The following is a 22,800-nucleotide window of genomic DNA, read 5'->3' as shown; positions in this document are numbered from 1 at the left end:
GCTCTTAAAAAATAAAGAAGACCAAAACACAAAAGAAATCTGATAGATAATACAGACAAACATTAGCAGAGAGATAATGACTGAATCTCACTTGTAATTCTGCAAATGATGTTATATATGTTGTACTATACATATATACATATATATGATGTTCAACTTTTTTCCTAAGAGAAATGCAAACTGAAATTATACCAGTATAACTGTCATAAGTTGAGTTTCTGACAAATCCAAAATGCTGAGTATTCTGTAAGACCACTGGACCAAAAGTCTAAAAAATGGCCATTATTGTAGAGATCAAAGAAGACAAATGCTCTTCTTTGAGACTAAAGAGATGATAATCCAATATAATATGTAAAGCTTGATTGAGACATCTATTTTTATCTAAATACATAAATATACATACATTTAAATATGAAATATATATATAGTTATTTGGGTTACTTGGGATTGCTGTGGAAATTAGGGTATAGACTATATATTTAGATTATGTTAATGTTAATAGGTGTGATATGTGACTTGCTTACATGTGAAAACAGTTGTAATCTTGAGAGATGTATATTGAGTATTTAGGCAAAAATACCCTGATGTTTGCAGCTTTTAAATGATTCAGCAAACAACAAAACAGGGGGGACAAATTCTCAACATGTTGACATTTGGTGAACCTAGGTAATGATCTTATGGATATCCATGTACTTTCCATTCTGCCTTTCAACAGGTTTCTCTATTTTCTCAATAAAATGAATGAGATACAATTTCATACTCGGTTTGACAAAAAATTAAATAGTCTGAGGAAATTAATGTCGGTAAGGCAGTGATGAAGATGTGGAGCAATGAAAACTCATATTGCTAGTAGACGGTAAACAGGGACAACTTTGGAAAATACTTTTTCACTGCCTGTTTAAGTAGAAGACATCTGTACTAATGACCAGTCCCCAATTTCTTGGTGTTTGTCTCAAGAAAACCCTGCCATGTGCATCAGGAGACATTAATAAAACTGTTCATAGTCAACTTGTTTTTAAGAGCAAAGATTTGGAAATGTTCAACTGTTGATAAAACATAAATTATGCTATCTCCATATAAAATGCCATATAGCAGTGAAAACAAACTATGGCTACAAACATTAATAGGAATAAATCTCAGGGATAAGTTATTGTGGGAAAATAGCAAATCTTAAGGTGACAAACATGCTGTAAAAGTTGAAAGTATGTAATAGTAATTATTTAGAATAAAGTTTGTTTTGAAATGTTTTATTTAAAGGCGTCCAAACTGTGCAGTTGCCAGTCATCAAGATGAGAGTTACCAAAGTCCTATGTCTGTAACAAATGCCAGGAATGACATCCCATGTCAAAGTGATGCACAGGCAAGCCTCACCCAGAGGTGTCTTCTGAATGGTTTTCCTACAGTATAGGAGAAAAGGCACTATCCTACTCTGGTCAATGTTTGCGTGCGTGTGTGTGTGTGTGCGTGTGTGTGTGTGTGTGCATTCTTGAGATTGAAAGCAAAAAACTGAATGTTAGCTGAGAATTACAGAATTAAAAGTGACACAGGCAGTTAGTACTTTTGTGTTGACCAGAGAGATGCTGTTTAAATAAAAAAGAAAATCAATATTTTCTATTTCTTTGCAGAGTAAAAGTGAGCAAATTACCGTGCGGCATCTGACATCAGGAAACTGGGAAGTGATAAAGATCTTGGCATACGATGAAACTACTCAAAAAATGTGAGCATTTTGGTTCTCTAGTCAGGTTGGAAGTCAGGGCTGTCAAATGCAATTTTTTCTGCCAGATTTACGTTTTGCTTACTGTGGTCCTAGTCCAGACAGTCCAGCTGTGTAAAGAACAACTTTTCTTTTAAAGAGTCTCCCTATCTTTATCCAGGGACACACCTGCACGGACACACTTACACAGATACGTGCACACACCCTCAGACGTCCTTAAGAAAAAAAAAGATGTGTTTCCCAAATGGACCAAAATTCTGTGGTTGAATAATGAAACAGCTCTTGCCCGTTCTTTGGCAGTTTGAAAATTCAAATGAAAACCCAGCCTGGCAAAAATTGATCTGTGCCTGATGTTTGTGTTGTTTTCTTTCCTGGACAGTTACTTTCTGAGCACGGAGACTTCTCCCAGAGGGAGGCAGCTGTACAGGTAAGGAAGGTGGAAGGATTGCCCTGTATAGGTTGATTTCTCAATGGCCATCTACACAGATTAATGATAGGATGGGAAAATCTGAAGTTTCATTTTTGACATGACAAAATCTCACACTCTTAATCCATTTTCTCAGCTCTGAACCTTTGTGAGCCTGAAGGGTTGGACTTGAGGGGAAAAACATCTAGCTGTTACTTCATTTTTTCCTTACCTGCTTTCACAGTCTCAAAATATCTTTTTTTTTTTTTTTTTTAAGGCTTGCTTCTCTCAATTGCCCACATCATAGGCATTTACGTATTTTCCTCAGTGGACTTTTCTTCTAAGCCTCATTTTTCATTTTCAATGCATTAATACTGTATACCAGTAATTTATTCCCAAACAAAATAAAACCATTGTGACTACTTAGAAGAGTGGATCAAGGAAAATTTTTTTTCTCCCCCCGACCCCCCATAGTGTGTAAAACCTAGTAAGATTGCTATTGAAGCCAGGGACGCTCGTTGCTTACTAAAATAAAGCATTAGATGGGAAATGTTTCATCTGCCCAATTTTCCAAGATGGAAAGTTATATTCATTAAAGGTACTTAAGGTCATACCTATTTAGTATTAAATTGTTTCCTCACTCAGAAAGCTTTCACCAGGACCTCACAAGAATGACTTTTATTTTTGTCTGGCAAGCAACTTATTAATTCTCGACTTTATATACACTTTCTAATTTCCATTTCACAGATCCATTTTTAAAGTGTCAAAACTGCCATGGCATATTCTCAGTAGAAATTCTTCATGTTTGAAGAAGTTTCACCACTGATTCATACCCAATGGCGTAGACTTTCCTTTGAGAGTAAGAATGTATGTTTAAAGCACCCTAAACTCCTCTATTCACCACTCTTATTTATGCATCAGTTGCTTTCATCTGAATCGTGTCTCATTTTATCACCTCTCCCAGTATATGATTTCTATATTCAGTTTTTGGATGTTTTGTTTTTCTCAGAGTCCAGCACCCATATTCTCAATGACTTCCAAAGGGAGAACAGCCATTTATTTAGAGACTGATTCTAATTTTGGTTTAGAGTTCTTGATTAAAGTACTGGTTACTTTTGTTGTTGTTCTTCTTGGTGATCGAATGCCTATCTTGAAACATATACTCTGGTTGGTACTAGGAGTCCTGAACTATTTTTTAAGGTCATGAAACTACTTGATCAGTTTTATTTTTCTCATTTTATGAAACTCTTAAAGAAAAGTGATAATGTCAGAAGATTAGACTTGGACAATTTTAGCCAATGGAACTATCTCGATCTGTCTTCCCTTTATTAGCCTAGAATGTGATTTGAATCAAAATGACTTCTTAGATTTGTGTGCTTGTCTTCACATTCTAGTGACTGAGGCAGAAGAGTCAGCATATCTATGAACTGTACTATGGAGCAGGCTGTGTTATAAACAAAATGTAGTACCAATAAATTTCCCCTTAAATAGCTCAGCAAATGCCAGTTGGCTTGACTATTATGGCTAACAATAGTGTATAACCCAGAAAACTCACTCATTGTCTTTTCCAGGTCATAAAAATCATCATTGGTTTACTAAATGTATGGGACGAGATACCTCTGCATAAGCACAACTGCTGCCATAGTTCAGAATTTTGTCTCAAAATGTGCATTTATTTCAGTAATTTCATAATCTAATGAGAAAATAGCATCAAATATCTGAGGAACTTGAACCTGAAAAAGTATAGGAAAGAGTAGAGAGATAGAAGTTGGTTTTCTTTTCTTTTTTTTTTTTTTTTGATAAAAGGTTTTAAACTATAGTTATGTCACTTAAGTATCTGTAGACAACTAGCATGCATTCTTAGCCTCTCTATGGAGATTCTTACACAACACTGAATATAATTAATGACATTGACCTGTACACTTAAGAATGATTAAAGTGGCAAGTGCTATGGTGTGTGTGTGCATGTGCATATGTATATACACACATACAGCAACTTTAAAGAGAAACTAGATATGATTACCTTGTAAGTAAAGGTAAAATGGTTAATGTGTTGAAATGCTTAGTGTATATTAATTGCTTGATCAGTAAAGGAAAATTTTGGATTGTAACAAGTTCAGAATGCTTCAAATGTGAAATTGTGAGTTTATCAAGGATACTTAACATTTATCCTCAATTGCTTCTAATGCTTCTGTTACCCATGTGAATACCCCTGTTCCCAACCCCATGCCTGCGGCATGCTGAACACCAAGATGGCTAGGATTCATTTACAAATGTATAGCCAAAATCATGTTTCATTTCAAAATGAAATTGAGAGTATTTTATCCAAGTTTAAGATACATCTTCACCAGCATTTTCATCTGTTTGCACAATTGATGATTCAACTCTATTTATAAAATAAATGATTCCATGTAGGATATTTAACCTTGAGTAAATAGCTCAATCACTCTGACTTTAAGCATCATTATTCGTAAAATAAAGGGATTGTTTTCTTTACATACCTCTCTGATGTCTCAAATTATATATGATCATTAACATATTATCATACAAAAATAACTATCAAAAATTTCAGTGCAAGTATATAAAGCAAGTATTTTCAGTGCATCTATTTAGTGGGAAAAATCTGACACTGATAGCAAATTAGAATACTGAATTTAGGAAATCATGAGCTTGATTCTTTGCGTGATTTGTGAAAGTATGTTATTAGTTCTTTCAATTTTTATTCATGGTGAGTTATGCCCATCTGTGGGCAATTCCTTTTACAATTTTATAAAGGAATATCTATAGAGAAAAGGCAGATAAGAATAAGTTACATGGAGTCCTGTAGAAGTCAGTTCCTTGGTTATAAACATACATACATTATATATGCATGCAGGTGTACATAATTTTAATTTTATTAGAGGAGAAAAATGTGTATGTCTTAACATTAATAGAAATTGACTTTGAAAAAAGGGAAAAAAGAAATTGACTTTGCATTTATATGATAAGTCATCATTTACAAGGAAATGCAACATAAATAATGCTGTAATTCCTCAGTTTAATATTTAAATATTGATGCCATACATTTAAGTACTTGGAATAGTACCATTTCTAATTTTCTTTTTCTTTCTCCAGTGCTTCTACTGAAGGACTATTGAATCGTCAATGCATTTCATGTAATTTTATGAAAGAACAATGTACATATTTTGAGGCCAGTTTTAGTCCTATGAATCAACATTTCTTATTACTCTGTAAAGGTAATACATGATTTCTGATGAAATTTACTTTATTTGACCAGTATCTATTACTATCATGAGTAAATATTTTTCTCTAGCTATGATTTGATATTCTAAATGTATGTTTCTTTTAAGTTGTAAATTATGAATTTACTGAGCTATAAATTATATCTTCATTTAGAAAATGAAATTTGAAATCAACATTTACTCATGATCAATAAAGGCTGTTTGAGAGTGAACCTTTTAAAAAAGTGAATAAACATTTACATCAGCCAAGTCATGCTACAACAATAAACTAATTTACCTAGTCTTTAGAAAAAAAAAGTCCTCTTATTAAAATAATAGCTTGGTTGTTAAGAGATTGGGGATCTAGAGTAATTGCCTGGGTGGGTCTAGCACCCTTCCATTCTAAAAGATTACATTCACCTCAATTACTTCTACTTGGTAAAAGTACTTATGTCTTATATATTTGTATGGTATATCAGGTTATACTGATAGGAATCATTGCCTCTTAAGTAGATATTTAATTTCCTAGAGATGGAATGGAAGAAATGTATCCCTTATATTGTGATAGACTGAGTGCTTTTGCTCTAAGTAGTACCTGAAGCTTTCCTGTTCTTAAGAAACCCTGAGGAATAGAACACTTTGCTCTTTTTAGTGTTTTTTCTCTAGATATCAAAAAGTACGTGTTTGATGGCACCAGGAAAAAACTATTAGACCTCTAGATATAGTTCCTTAGAGGAGTGAAGTTTCAAGATAACATGGCTATACTGAGTTAACTAATATATTTGAAATATTTCATGATTCCAGTTAATGTTTTTTTTCAATTGATATATAATTAATTAGAACCAATATTTCTATTCATGTATTCTTCCTTGGTTGAGTGGTAAATAGAATTTAATCTTGGATGAACTAATGAGGGGTCATGGGATCATTAATCTGCTTTCTGAACGTCAGTGACTACTCTATGAAAGAGAGTAAGGTGAAATAGAAAGACAGTAAGGAGCATAAAATTGAGTACCATACAATTATAGAAGTGGAGATCTTAATAATCTCTGCAAATGGTTTATTTCCCCATATGTTCTTTTCTGAATAAAATACGGATAGAAATGAAATCTAGTTACCTGGTTTCTGTTTAATTATGTTTTTTAACTATGAAATGCTTCAATTTGGAAAAAATAACTGTCACATAGCCTTTCCAATAATTATTACTTAGATGTCTTTCAAATATTTATACATTTTTTTAATATATATTTGTTTTTAAAATCCAGGCCCAGGTGTCCCAGTGGTCAGTCTACATAGCACAGAAAACCCAGCAAGTAAGTACACACACATGACAATGAGGGATAGTCATGGTGGGCATTGGTCTTAGGTATTCTTTATTCTGAGTGTCATATTCTTATAAAATCTTTTTCAAAGGAGTTTCCAGCATGGAGGGAGATGTGTAGGTACCATCAACTTGACCTTGGTTATGTAAGAGAAATAGTAAAGCAAGTCATTTGAGCCATGTTACAGTTGGAATTGGATCTTATATGCCTGGATCTGGATGTCTAACTGTATCTAAATTGAATGAGGACTGGTTGATGAGGCTCATTTAGGTACATTTCAGCCTACTGGCCCTTTAGTGCTCTGATTCATATTTCCCTGGGCCTCCTATAGGTTATTCCTCCAATGCTTCTGTGTACTTTTGTGAAAAATATGAAAAGTATATTATTTTATATTTTTCTATCCTATTTGTTGGACATATCCAGGGCTTCATCGTCTTATATATTCATTTTTCTTTTATGTATTTAACTGTTCATCACCTATTAAGTGAGCCCCTACTTCATCAAGCAATATAACAGGTTGGGTGGACACTGCTAGAAAATATGGTCAGTGTGTTTATGACATTATAGTGGAACATATAAGTAAATAAGTGGTTGAAGTAATCTTAAAAATGAATAGCCAGATTGCTTCCTGCCTTTTCTTCCATGTTTCTTTTCCTTCTTTCAATTTTATTCAATCAATACTTTTTTTTAAGATTCTTATTTATTCATGAGAGACACAGAGAGGGGGGTGGGGGGAGACACAGGCAGAGGGAGAAGCAGCCTCCATGCAGGGAGCCCGACGTAGGATTCGATCCTAGGTCTCCAGGATCATGCCCTGGGCCAAAGGCAGTGCTAAACTGATGAGCTACCCAGGCTGCCCTAAATCAATACTCTTATGCTCTGCTATGATCTAACAAATGAGTCTATATTTATGAACTTAATCCTCAGAACTCATCCTGACATAGTTAATTTTATTATCTTCTTCTAAAGATGAGTAAACTGAGTCACAGGGAGGTTAAATAACTTGCCTAATTCATACTAATGGATATCAGAGCCAGGAATCATATGAGATAGTCTGACTCCAGAATAGTATTTATAATTAATGAAAGCAGGCTGGAGGAAGGTCCTGCAGGACCAGCCAAGAGTGTCCTTGGTTTCATATAGGATAGACATCAAATGTGATTCCGTGAAAGTGAAAACAGAGTTTATTGAATAGTGTAAGTAGAAATAGCAGATGGAGTGTCTAGGAGACTTGGAAAGGAGAATGAGTCATCATTGCTTGGGGTTAGGGGTTTATATTGGAAAAGGATCTAGGAATATGTGTTCCTTTAGGAATCCAGGGTAGGGTCCAATCAAAGGTGATGACAGATGAATAATAGGATGTATTGGTGCTAGTGTCAGTGGAAGTTTGTTTGAAGCTAATGTCCTGGAACTTGTTTGATGCTATTATGTGTTTGGGGCCTGGGGAAAAAACTCAAGAGAATGATTAATGATTTTTGCTTTCCCCTTGAAGTGGGAACATATCTTCTTTGGCTGTTCAGAGGTAAAATACAGAAATGGGGCCTAGCAGAAAAACAACAGAGACACAGCCTTTCTAAAATTGATTCCTTTCGGCTTCCTTAACTCATTATCACTACTGTATATGGCAACTTATTCTGTTTTTATCTTTCATATCTTGTATTTAAGAAGGAGTTTTATTCATATGCCTTGACTTAATGGAGATGCAGGCATAAGACTGTAATGTTGAAGCACAATGTAATGTTATTTTTAGAGAACAGAGAAAGACCATTCATATTCTCCAAATACCAACATATGGAGACTTCCTCCCTGTTCTAGAAAAAAAGACAAAATTGCTCAATGGAGTTTTGTGTGGTTGGAAAGACATAGAAAGTAAATGATGTACTCACCTATCAGTATGAACCTTAAAGAAGTTGTGGTAAGCAAATTAGTCTATTCAGTATTATAATTAACAGCAACAATAATAAAACAGTATATTGAATTAGAAGGTTGAATTTTACAGATTAAAAAATAAGTATATAAAATGATTTTATTCCATACCTTTTGTGAGATCTGAGACAAAGGAATAGATCATAGGATCAATTTCCTTGTAGGCAAATCAGCAAATGAATTTTGCGATGTATTTACAACACAGAATAAATGGGAACTATTCCTGTTATATTGCATATTCTGCCAAAATAACTTTTTAAAGATTTCCAATCTGATTTTAATTAACTTTATTCTACTGTTACAAAGCAGTGTTGTTTTCTAGTAATTTCTGCTGCAAATAATGAAACATTTATCTTTCTAATTTTCCCATTTATAAGCCAATTACGATCATCTCAGAGTCAAGAAAAACAAAGTGAGCAGTGGCCAGGTGCTTAATTTTCCTTTTAAAAGACATTTATTGAGCTAAAACTTATATTCAGTTTCAAGTAAATCTTTTGGTTAATGGATCTTGGATTAATCTTTGTTACACTAATGAATTAATTGTAATGCATTTGAGGGCCACAAGAAGTAAAATAGAGTATGAAAAGAAAATTTAAGAAAGAAAGACGAAAATATTTAACGAACATGGAAACCTTTATACCCAATAGTTACCAAAGAAATGCAGAGTAAAACATTGCCATGTAATTTGCCAAACAAATTACTAGTACCAAAAAACTTACATTGCTAATAAGGATACAATGCAGTAAGGCTCTCAACTTGCAGGTAGAAATATAAATTATAGCAATCTCTTGAAAAAATAAGTCATAAGCCTTCAATCTTTTATACTTATTTACCTGGTATTTTTCCTCTTAATGGTTTATACTGAGGAAGTAATTCTAAATAGAGAAAATCTAACAGCACTGGTGATGATAATGAAAAAAACACAAATGATAAAAAGAGGAGGATCTGTAAATGACTTTAATGAAATATTAATTAGTGCTTGAATATCTTCTATTTATCTTTCCAGAACCTCTGGATCTCATTTTTCCCCCTTTGGTCACTCCAATCTATATAGATGACTTAGGTTCTGTTACCATTTGGCTGCCAGTTAGGTTCTAGCTAAAATGAATCCTGTGAGTAACTGAAGTAGTTTTAGAGTATCTATTCTTCCAGTGTTCTATCTATCCCTGTGGAGTTACCCCAGGTTGCCAGGATTCCTAGCTGAAGGTCACCATGGATCTCTCTCTCTCACTCAACTATCACTGCTTACTGCTCTTGACCTGCAGGCAAGGCCACTGTCCTAAGCCCTAGATTACTGGACTGCCCCTTATGAACTCCCACCCACTGTTCATATATTTGTAAATAGTTCTTTATTAAATTGTTATTATTCTGACAAAGTCACCATCAGTTTCCTACTTGGATTAAAAAAAATGTTTACAAAAATGTTTAAGCTATAGTTCTAAGTGATCAAGGGGTCCAAATGTTTATACCACTCTAACAAAACTGTTGGAAAAATGCATCTAACAATTTAAGAAAATAATACTCGCAATTGTTAAAATTCATGCATTTGCCTAGCAGCCTTCCAGGTGACTTTTGTTCCTTATTCTCGAGTATTTGCTTCATGTTCTACAATGAACACGCATTACTTTTTTTTTTCATATATTACTTTTTTAATGAAAAAGAAACCCTTCATTAAAATGCTCAGTGAGTTGAGACAAAGTATAAATATGCAAAATTTTAGTTAATATTTCAAAAGTCCTTTGTCTCATATTATTACCATTTTCTTTCTCCTTAATTTTGTATATATGCCTGTTTCCTTTTTCTCTATCCCATCTTATTCTCATCCTTCTTTACTCCTCTTCTACTTTCTTCTTTTCAGTTTTCATTTTCCCTTCAATTCCATGCTTAAAACCGTGTCTTAACATTTCCTCCTCTCCACATTATTTCACCAAAAACTGTGTATTGCATGTGTTTTGTGAATTTATCATGAAATAAAAGCTATCTGTTCTTAATATTTTCAAAATAGCTTTACTATTTCCTATATTTCTCTTCCTCAAATATATTTCCTTGTGACATGGATTAATTTTTTCCCCATGAGTAAATAAGTAGCCTTTGATTTAGAAGTAAAAATTTCTCAACTGCCCCTACATTCATGTAATTAGTTGATATATAATTAGGTTTATTTTTTGCCACTGACATTTGATAAGAGAAACCATGAGAAATTTATTATTATATCATTCTCATATTGGTGCCTCTGGCTGTATCTTTTCAGTTAATCATTTTAGATAAATTTGTTTAAAAAAAAAAGCCAAGAATATGATCTGCAGTTAGAGGTATAAAGGTAAAAATTAAATAAGATGAATTCTTCCAAAAACTCTCTTCATTGTAGTTAGCAAATATCAGGTGACATTGGCTTCCTCTAAATACAAAACAAATGGGGGATCCCTGCGTGGCTCAGAGGTTTGGTGCCTGCCTTCGGCCAAGGGCGTGATCCTGGAGTCCCAGGATCGAGTCCCACGTCGGGCTCCCAGCATGAGCCTGCTTTTCCCTCTGCCTGTGTCTCTTATGAATAAATAAATAAAACCTTAAAAAAATAGAACAAAATCCAAAATATTATAAATATTACAATCATTGGAATTCAATAAAATATTACTGGGTGTGTGAGGAAGCTAGAAAACGTGACTCATAACTGGGAAAAAAGCTAGCGTAAATAGAGACAGACTCTGAAATGAGAGAGATGGAGCCTTCTGGCAAAAATAATAAAGCAGCTATTATAAATATGATTTTGAAGTTCAAGAAAAAATGAATGCAGTATGAATAAAAGTGGAGTATTTTTTAAAGGAACTTCATGAACGTAAAATATCTGAAATAAAAACTTCATTGGAAAATACTAAAAGCAAATTAGACACTACAGAAAACAGATCAGTGAACTTGAAACATTATCAATAGAAACTTCCAGATACAGAAAGAAAAAGAATGAAAAAAAAAAACTGAACAGAGCCTAAGTTAATATAGGCCAATATATATATGATGTTTTTAACTAAAGTCAAAAGGGGAGGCATGTAAGAAATATTTGATGAGATAATGCCAAGGCCAAATAACATGAAAAGTATAAAATTGTCAGATCTCAAGCAGATGTATCCCACTGGAAAAGGTGATTTAAAAACAAAATAAAATTAAACCTTAAATCATCAAAAATAAGAAGATTCCTATATATCTACACATTACATACATGGTAGTGAAGCCAAGAATTACTTGGCTCAGAGGTCTCATCATAAAAGAAAAAAAAACGAAAAATAGAGCAAAATCTTTAATATGACGATGGAAGAATTTCAGAGAAGACAGAATAGGACAACACAAAGCACGCCTCATCCCAGGAACACAACTAGATAACACATCAGTGTAAAAACCTAGAAAATGACAAGAAGACGAGGAAAACAAATTCTACAACTAAAGGGAAACTTGGGACTGTCTGTGGGAGGTTGGGAAGCTGCTGGACTGGAGAGGAGAGAGAAACACTCTCCTACTGGGGAGCCCACACAGGGAAGACAAGTTGCCATAACATTTGGCTTTGAAAGCCAGAGGGGCTGAATTTCATGAATTCTTAAAACCAATGGGACTCAAAACCTGAAACTTGAAAAATGAGTGGGCTCAGTATTGGGAAAACCTGGAGGGCAAGAGGAAATTGAGTCCCCACCCTTAAGAGACAGCAGCACAACAAACGATGGTCTGCAGAGATACAGCATAGAAGCAGCAGTTTGAAAAATGCCTGGGGCATACAGAAAGGAGTATGATGGAAGGGCAGGGATCCTTAAGAGACTTCTTCAGAAACAAAGGAGCTGGTGGGCACTATTATCTGCCCCCACCATCCAGCATAAACACATGTCCACCTGCAGGAACCAGAGAGGCCCAGACACTTGTCACTTGCTAACACTGCAAATCTTGCACCTCCCTCACTCCCTGCACTTCAAATCTGCCCTCTCCAGCCTGGCTGGTCTTAGTCCTAGTGAATGCAAATCCCCTCCTCTAGAGGACAAGTGCAAACAAACCTTGGTAACACCACTGCACCTCTCCTCCACACACATCTTTGGATCCCTTAGCAGAGCCAACCCCTCCAACATCTTCTTGGCCAGAGCCCATCCAAAGCCTGGCAATGTGCAAACAACCCCAACAGGAGGCAGCATCACTGCAAACTGGCTCAGGAACAGGGGAGGATAACTACACACACCACTTCAGCTGTGGCCTGAGCAGTGGGCAAGGTACAGACCCCTGGTCTGACTGCAGGCTCCATTCACCAACAGAAGCTTATCAGGGGACAAAACGAATAAAGTGTCCTGCATTCTGGAGCTAATGTTTACTCAGGCAAATGGTTGGTCTGATGCAACTCAAGCCCAAGGTAGTCCAAGCTTGGCCCACAGCACAAAAGAGAACAAACACGGCTGATAACAAGCAAAAAAGAGCCATTTGCAGATGACTGGATGGAAGGCAAAAGCAGCTCAGCCACAACAGCAGGGCACAAGCAACACACATAGGAATCACTCTTGAAGCACCAGGCTCTGGTGAACAAGGGACGCTGCACTGCAGGGCACTACACATCTCCTTTTCATAAGGCAGGAGATGTAGCTGACTTTCCTACCATACAGAAACAAACACAAAGATTTAGACAAAAGGAGAAAGGGAAGTATGTCACAAATGAAAGAACAAAATCACAGCAAATGACCTAAGTGAAACAGACCAAAGTAATACACCTGATAGAGAATGTAATGATCATGAGATATTTACTGGACCTAAGAAAAGACTAGAGGACATCATTGAAAAACTTAAAGAGAAAACACAGGAAAAAAATACAATCAGATATGAACTCAATAAATGAAATTAAGAATACACTAGATGGAATAGATAGTAGACTGCAGGAAGAAGAACAGATCAGTGACCTGGAGGATGGAGTAATTGAAAGCAATCAAGTTAATCTGGTGATAGAAAAAAAAGTTATGCAAAACCAGAATGGACTTAACATCAAGTGTAATAGCATTCACATTACAGGGATCCCAGGAAAAGAGAGAAAAGGGTGTAGAAAATTTATCTGAAGGAATAATAGCTGAAAACTTCCCCAATCTAGGGAAGGGAACAGCCTCCAAATCCAAGAGGCACAGAGAGCCCCCTTTGAACTAAATCAAACCAAGGTGGTCCACAGCAAGACACTAAGTAATTGAAATGGCAAAAAGTAGTGATAAAGAGAGAATATTAAAAGCAGCAAGAGAAAAATAAAACAGCAAAAGAAAAGAAAATAGTTATATACAAGGGAAACCCCATAAGGCTATCAGTTGAATTTTCAGCAAGAAACATTGTAGGTCAGAGGGGAATGACATGATATATTCAAAATGCTGAAAGGAAAATGTATGCAGAAAAAAAATGCACTATCCAGCAAGACTATTATTAAGACTCGAAGGAGATATAAAAAGTTTCCCAGGAGCTATTTCTTTCAAAAGATAAACAAAATTAATATTGATGAACTATTGGAACTACATCAAAATAAAAAGCTTCCACACAGCAAAAGAAACAATCAACAAAACTAAAAGACAACCTACAGAATGGAAAACAATATTTGCAAAGGACCCATCTGATAAAGGGTTAGTATCCAAAATATATAAAGATCTGATACAATTCATCACCCCAAAAACAAATAACCCAATTAAAAATTGGGCAGAAGACATAATAGAAATTGCTCCAAAGATGACATCCAGATGGCCAACAGACCCATGAAAAGATGCTCAATGTCACTCATTATCAGGGAAATGCAAATCAAAACCACAATGAGGTATCACTTCTTTCTTGTCAGAATGGCCAAAATCAACAGCAGAAGAAACATCAAGTATTGGCAAAGGTGTGGAGAAAATGGAATCCTCAAGCACTGTTGGTGGGAATGCAAACTGTTGCAGCCCCTCTGGAAAGCAGTACGGAGATCCCTCAAAAAAATTAAAAATGTAACTACCAGAGAGTCCAGTGGTCACAGTATTGGATATTCATCCAAAGAATATAACACTAATTTGAAAGGCGATATGCACCCCTATTTATAATAGCCAAATTATGGAAGCAGCCCAGTGTCCATCAATGGATGAATGGATAAAGAAGATGAGACACACACACACACACACACACTATGGAATATAATTCAGCCATAAAGAATTAATGAAATCTTGCCATTTGGAACAACATGGATGGGTCTAGAGAGTATAAGCTAAGTAAAGTCAGTCAGAAAAAGACTAATACCATATAATTTCACTCATCTGTGGAATTTAAGAAACAAAATAGGGCAGCCTGGGTGGCCCAGCGGTTTAGCACCACCTTCAGCCCAGGGCGTGGTCCTGGAGACCTGGGATCAAGTCCCATGTTGAGCTCCCTGCATGGAGCCTGCTTCTCCCTCTGCCTGTGTCTCTGCCTCTGTGTGTGTGTGTGTGTGTGTGTGTGTGTCTCATGAATAAGCAAATAAAATCTTTAAAAAAAAAAAAAGGAAAAAAAAATAAAAACTACAAATAAACATGGTTACCAGAGAGTGGGTGGGGGGAGGGTAGATGAAACAGGCAAAGGGGATTAAGAGTGCACTTATCATGATGAGCACTGAGTAATGTATAGAATTGCTGAATCACTGTATTGCATGCCTGCAACTAACACTGTATATTAAGTATACTGGAATTAAAGTTAGTTAATTAAATGATGATGGAAAAGAAAACATAATCCTCAACCTGGAATAAATGATCTTGGAAAACAGCCTTCAAAAATGAAGGAAAAATAAAGAATACAGAAAAAATGCTGAGAATGCTTTACTATCAGATTTGCATTTCTAAATAAGACATAGATCAAAGAATAATTTAGGAAAATACTTTGAGCCACAGAAAAATGAAAATATAATTAATTCAAGTTTGGAGATACCTGACAAGACAAACTTATAGCTGTAAATTCTTGCTTAATAAAGCAGGAAAACTATAAAATCAGTCATCTAAATTTCCACCTTAGGTAGCTAGAAAAAGAGCAAATTAAGTTGAAGAGAGGAAATAATAATAAAGAGTGGAAATAAATGGTAAAGGAAATGTACTAGCAGTAGAAAAATGTATAAAAACAAAGATTTTTTTAATATCAATAAAATTTTTAAAAAAAATTTTTTTAAATCAAAAAAATTTATAAAGTTCCATATAGAATCATCAAAGAAAACATATACTATCACTATTTCATTAATGAAATATATGATGTTAATAATGGATCCTACACACATTAGAATGATAGTAATGGAATATTATAAATAATTTTAAGGCAATGAATCTCACATTTTAGATGAAGTGGGAAAGTTTCTTAAAAGACATTCGTTGCTAAACAATCAGGAAGAAATACACTATATAGGGATCCCTGGGTGGCGCAGCGGTTTAGTGTCTGCCTTTGGCCCAGAGCACGATCCTGGAGACCCGGGATCGAATCCCACATCGGGTTCCCGGTGCATGGAGCCTGCTTCTCCCTCTGCCTGTGTCTCTGCCTCTCTCTCTCTCTCTCTCTCTGTGACTATCATAAATAAATAAAAATTGAAAAAAAAATTTAAAAAAAAGAAAAAAAGAAGTTTAAAAAAATACACTATATAAATATCTCCTTATCTACAAAAAAATTCTCAATATTCTTCCACAGAAAAAATTCCAGTTAGCTTCACTGGTGAATTCTGTGCAATATTCGATATATTTATACCAAGCTTACACAAACTCTCAAAAAATATAAGGCCAGCATTCCAGAACCAAATCCATATTACAAGGACGAAAACAACAAAGGGGGTGGTGCATGCCTGGTTGGCTCAGTTGGTGGAGTGTGCTACTCTTGATCTCAGTGTTGTTTGAGCCCCATGCTGGGTGTAGCAATCGCTTAAAAAAATAAAATTCTGGGCAGCCCCGGTGGCTCAGCAGTTTAGCCCCACCTTCAGCCCAGGGTGTGATCCTGGAGACCGGGGATTGAGTCCCATGTCGGGCTCCCTGCATGGAGCCTGCTTCTCCCTCTGCCTGTGTCTCTCATGAATAAAAAAAAATATATTTTAAAAAAAAGTTTTAATTTTTTTCCTAGTGAGTATAGATACAAAGTTCACTAAAGACTAACAAATATGCCAATTTAAAAAGGGATAATATATTATAAGTACATGGGGTTTACCTGAAGAATCCATGATTGCTGCAACATTCAGCAATCAATGCAATTCACTTTATTTTACTATTAACTCAGAGTATTCAGAAGAAAGCATCTGATAATTTTGAAAAACAATAAATAAATAGCAAGAATAGAAATTCCTTAATTAAATGAATAGAATTTATAAAAATACAATTGATATCATACTTAATGTCTTAATGTTGAAAGACATTGTTTTCCCCCAAAATTGAGAGAAATTAAAAACTCAATGGATATACATACATACTAATGGATTAGAGGGCTCACTATTTTTCACTATGTCTCCCTAATAATTTATTGATTTAGTATATCAATCAAAATCCAGCAAATTACTGATGTTCATGTTTTGTCAACTTGTTTTTTATTTTGTAATGCTGTCTATTGCTGTATTTACAAATTCATTTATTATTTCTTCTATAGTACCTAAACATGCACTAATCCCTAAAATTTTTTATCTTAAATCTTAGTTTTTATGAACACCAGGTTTTACAGGTTTTAAATTTTAGTATTTTAACTTGTGTCTTTTTAAAAAAATTCATTCATATATCTCAATATCTCATGCTTATTTTTTAACTTAATAAACACACGAGAGATAATCATATTCTCTTTTTCAAAGGTATAGTCAATCAGTTATATCACTTGTATTATTTCTGTTGATTACATTTTGTACTCATCATGGGTAATATTTTCCTGATTTTTTTACATGCCTCATAATTTTGTATTGGAATCCCAGTGTCATCTTACTAGGTGATAGAAAATTTTGTGTTCTTTTAAATGTTCTTAAGCAGAGTAGTAACATTATCAGATTTACATTTTGAAAATGTAAATGCTAAGTATAGGGAAAGTAAAGAACATTTCACCGGAATAAGAAAGCTCAGTTAGAAAACTGTTGTAATAATCCAGCCAGGAGGGAAATTATGAGAGTTTAATCAGTGCCTAACACAGTGCTTGCCAAATGATAATTACTGGATGATTATTTGTTGTGTTGCACTGATTCCTGATCAACACATAGTAGTTATTTAAATTAACTTTTTTGATTTATAGAGTATTTTATACTGGAAGGCAATTCCATGCTGAAGGAAGCTATCCTGAAGAAGAAGATAATAAAGTCAGAAATTAAAATGCTTCATATTGACGACTATGGTAAAGTTTTGTGCATGCTACGTTATTTAAGAACAACATTCTCTGCATCTTACAGTTTTACATGTAAATGACTCTCCATCTTTAATATTCTGCTCTTTCTTTAAAAGAACTTCCTTTACAGTTGTCCTTTCCCAAAGATTTTACGGACCGAAACCAGTATGCTCTTCTGTTAATAATGTAAGTATTTCATTTGTTTTTGAAATGAAGGAATCTAAAGGCTTTATAATTTTTCTTATGCCTCACATGACAGCATTCTGAGTAAAAAACAGAAGTCCTATATATTGTAGTTAAGTGGGGCACCTGTCAGTGGTATGAGCTCATCAAGGACCCCACCACTAATCAACATGGAAGGATGTGTAATTTGTTTGTACTTCTTACCCTCCTAAGGTGAACTCAGTGTTAACTACCGGGAAGAATGACACATGTAGTTTGGCTTATGGATGTCTGTTTAAGCAGTTACCAAACCCTACTCTTATTTTTGTTTAGTTTTCATATATAATATTGGTCTATTATTTTCTTTCTTTGCAATATATTTGTCATATCAAAGTTATGCTGAATTCATAAAAGCAATTTTTTATTGTTGCAAAAATACTTAATATTCTACTCTTTGGACAAATCTTAAATGTACAATAAAGTATTGTTAACTACAGGCACAGTGTTGCATAGCAGATCTCTAGAACTTACTCATTTTACATAACTAAAACTTTATACCCATTGAATCCCAACTTCCCGTTTCCCCCTCCCCTGGCAAACACCATTCTACTCTCTGCTTCTAGGAGTTTGATTATCTTAGATGTCTTGTAAGAGTGGAATCATGCAGTATTTGACTTTTTGTGACTGGCCTATTTCACTTAAGATAATGTAAGGTGCATCTACATTTTCACAGTTAGGCTCCATGCTTTTTATCAGTTGCTTATGCAACACTGAGGAAGCATTTATTTCCATTGCGGAAACCACTAGTTATTCTATTACTCCCGCTGGCTTTTCTTCCTGAATTCATGGTCAGCAGGAAGCACCTCCCATGCTCAGAAAACTGGACTTATGGTTTTCTCCAACATAGAATTGACTTTGGAATTGAATTCATTCACTTTCGGAGATCATACTTTGAAATAGTACTGGGCACAGAGGTCCCTAACATCTAATGGCTATTTGATGTTGATGTAGCATTTTATTCCTGAGAGTTATTAGTTATGTTCATTATTAAGAACCTAGCCAGGGTGCCTGGGTGGCTCATTCAGTTGAGTGTCTGTCTTTGGCTCAGGTCATGTTCCTGGAGTCCTGGGATTAAGCCCTGCATCGGGCTCCCTGCTCAGTGGGCCTACTTCTCCCTCTTCTCCTCCCCACATCTTGTGCTCTCTCTCTCTCACTCACTCACTCTCTCAAATAAATAAACATCTTTAAAAAAAAAAGAACCCAGCCAACATATATTTCTATGGCAATGCCTAAAATGATATCAGAACCTTATTAGGAAGAGAAACGAAAATAGCATAACTTGTCTAGTGAATATAGAGGATAAGTGTTCAGCCTATGAAATCAAACTTCCTGGATATGAATTCCAGTTTTGTCATGTATTAGCTGTGTTCTTGAGCAAGTTACTTAACCTCATATAAGGCTCAGTTTCTCCAAATATAAAACTCATTATAAGACAGTCCATGTTTTAAGTCTACTTTTTAGATTAAATGGAGTATAACGTGTAAAGTGCCACGCATATATGATTGTTTTAATTATTTTTATTATAGTTCATTATTTTTACATAGATTGTATTTGGAGTCTTTAATAAATAGAAACAATTTATCACTTAATTTTAAGCAACTAAATACAGAATTATTATACTTAATATTTCTCCACATTCCATTGTCCATCTTAGGCTGATGATACCTTGACTTCTTCTAGTTTCTCATGCCCAGACCATTCTCCTTTGTCCCTAATAACCAGAAGGCCCTGAAAGTTCTTGCTAACTCCCTTAAGAAAGTTCTTATTTGCTCTTTTATAATTCCTTCTTCTGTCTCCTCTCTACTAGCTACTTTTCTTCAATCCCTATTTGAAGTATATGTGTGATTTATTGAGGACAATACTTAAGGCATTAAAATGAGACAAAAAATTCTTAACTCTATATTATAGAGCCACCATTTGGGAGAAGAAGCTGTTCTGTTTATTCACTCTGGGGTAAGGGGATATGGTTCTCAGGTAAAGGAACCCTACTAGGCATTCTTTCATGAAGCATGCCTCAATTATGTAGATGGCTTTGTAGGCAATTATTATCACTTGCCTATCCACTGGCTCCAGAGTAGTCACACTTTGGGGTGAAAAGTAGACAGGAATTACAGATTCTCTCTAGCCTTGAGTCAGAGAAAGTAACCGACTTGTTTTGGCATCTGATATGAGTTTTATTATGGGTGATTTTTAGTTTGTAAGAAGAACGTATAGATTAGTACAAGACAATTTATCTTGTTAGAAAAGGGATAGTCAGGTCTTTTTTATAGGCAGGATAATAGAGTAAAAGAACTAGTGTAGGAGTCAGGTATGCTTGGGTTCAAATCTCAGCTCAAAGATTTACCAATACATTGCATAATTTTTCTAAGTTTCAGCTTCCTTTAAAAAAAAACGATTACTTATTCATGAGACAGAGAGAGAATGAATGGCAGACATATAGGCAGAGAGAGAAGCAGAAGCAGGCTCCATGCAGGGAGCTCAATGTAGGACTTGATCCCGAGACTCCAGGATCATGCCCTGGGCCAAAGGCATTCAACCACTGAGCCACCCAGGTGTCCCTAAGCTTCAGCTTCCTTATAAATAAACTGCAAATGATAACTTGGAATATTTAAAGATGTGTCACCACAGTGTTTGGTAGATCATAAATACTTGCACTCATTGCTTAATAAATTGTAGCCATAAACATAGTTATTATTAGCACTGGTTTTTAATAGTTAAAATTATCAGCTTCCATAGATCTACTGCTTCAGACACCATCTCAATCTGGGAGGTACAGGGCCCCTCTTAAAGAAAAACAACAGCACTCAAAACTTGTTAGCACTGCCACCCTGCCCTCCCTATGCTATGCTTCAGTGGATCCACCCTCTCCAATATACTCTTGACCAGAGACCATTCAAGATGCTGCACCCCTGGCAGTGTGAAAGCAGCCCCTAGAGTAGCCAACACCACTTCAAAGTGACTCATGCCTGAGGGAGGAAAAATAAACATACACCAGTCAGAGAACCAGTAGTAGGCTGGAGGCAGAAAACTAGTCTGATTGCAGACCGCACTGTGCAATGAAAGCTTCTCAGGGGACAACCAGGGAAGTGTCCTGCAATTTGGTGCTACTACATCTCTGGCCAATGCCTGGTCTGACTCAACTCAAGACCATTGTGGCCCACTGACACCCAGGGAGTAAAAACTGTCCACAACAGTCAAAGAAAGCTATTGCAGACAACTGGACTGAAGGAAAAAGCAGCTCAGTCACAATAGCAGGGTACACACATAAGATAGAGGAGACATGCCTGAAACTGTGGGTTCTGGTAAAAGGGGATACTGCACAGAAGGAAACTATGGGACCTCTTCTTCATAAGACCATTAGTTGCCAAGTACAGATGTGACTGTCTCCCCTAACACATAGAAACCTACACAGAAAGAAAAAATGAAACAGCAGAGTATGCCCCAAATAAAAGAATAAAACAAAATCACAGCAAAAGACCAAAGCAAAATGGAGATAAATAATATGCCTGTTAGGGAATTTAAAGTAATGATCATAAGGGTACTTACCAGACTTAAGAAGAGGGTAGAGAACATCAGTGAGACAGTTAATGAGATTAAAAAAAATTAAGATTAGCAGCACAATAAATTAATTTAAAAATACACTAGATATAATAAACAGTAGGTGAAGCAGAAGATTGGACTGGTGTCCTGGAGGAGAGAAGACATAGAAAGTAATCAAGCTGAGAAGATAGGAGGAAGAAAAATATATATATATATACACACATACATACATATAGTGTATATATATGTTATATACGTGTGTGTATATCTATCTATACATATATATATACACATATATGTATAAAACCAAAATGAAAATAGAGAACTCAGTGATACCATCAAGTGTAATAACATTTGCATTGTAGCATCAAAAGAAAAAAAGGGAGCAGAAAGTTTATTTGAAAAAATAATAGTTGTAAATCTCCCAAATCTGGGAAAGGAAACAAATCCAGGTAACCTAGGCACAGAGATCATCCTCCAAAAAAAATCCACCCAAGGAGGTGCACACCAAGATACACATTAATTAAGATGGGAAATGAAGTGATAGAGAATTTTAAAAGCAGAAGAAAGCAGTTACACACAAAAAAACACATAAGGCTATCAAATGACTTTTTAGTAGAAACCTTGCAAGCCAGAGGGACTGACATGATCTATTCAAAATGCTGAAAGGGAAAAATCTGCAGCCAAGAATACTGTGTATCCAGCAAGGCTATCCTTCAGAATAGAAGGAGAGAGAAAGAATTTTCCAGACAGACAAAAGTTAAAGGAACTCATGACCACTAAATGAGCCCTGCAAGAAATGTTATAGGGGGTTCTTTGAGTGTAAAGGAAAGACCATAAGCTAGAGTAAGGAAAGTAGAAAGCACAAAAGCAGGAAAAATAAGTGTATTTTTAAAAATCAGTCAAGGAATTCACAAAATAAAAGGATATAAAATATGACACCATATTCCTAGAAGGAAAGTTGTAAAGAATGAGTTCAAACTTATATACACTGCTATGTACAGAAGATGTTATATAAAACCAAATGGTAACCACAAATCACAAACTAGTGACGTGCTTTGAAATAATAAAGTGAATAATCCAAGTATATCACTAAAGAAAATCAACTTATTGTGAGAGAAAAGAGCAAGGGATGAAAGGAACAGA

At 35.2% G+C, this 22,800-nt stretch overlaps 1 protein-coding gene across 6 annotated transcripts in view; it reads left to right on the top strand.

Annotated features, from left to right (window-relative positions):
* Nucleotides 1–22,800, top strand: part of DPP10 (dipeptidyl peptidase like 10) — a 1,540,096-nt gene that overhangs the window by 1,482,338 nt on the left and 34,958 nt on the right. For all 6 annotated transcript variants that reach the window (XM_072757585.1, XM_072757584.1, XM_026015550.2 and 3 more), the window contains 6 exons: nt 1,626–1,717; nt 2,094–2,141; nt 5,235–5,356; nt 6,607–6,654; nt 17,803–17,901; nt 18,009–18,078. In XM_072757585.1, coding sequence (XP_072613686.1) covers nt 1,626–1,717; nt 2,094–2,141; nt 5,235–5,356; nt 6,607–6,654; nt 17,803–17,901; nt 18,009–18,078 — 479 coding nt within the window. The remainder of the gene's footprint in view (nt 1–1,625; nt 1,718–2,093; nt 2,142–5,234; nt 5,357–6,606; nt 6,655–17,802; nt 17,902–18,008; nt 18,079–22,800) is intronic.

The sequence above is a fragment of the Vulpes vulpes genome, chromosome 5 (assembly GCF_048418805.1).
Source record: "Vulpes vulpes isolate BD-2025 chromosome 5, VulVul3, whole genome shotgun sequence".
Lineage (NCBI taxonomy): Eukaryota > Metazoa > Chordata > Mammalia > Carnivora > Canidae > Vulpes > Vulpes vulpes.
Note: the sequence above shows the minus strand (reverse complement) of the source record. Positions and strands in the feature narration are given on the sequence as shown.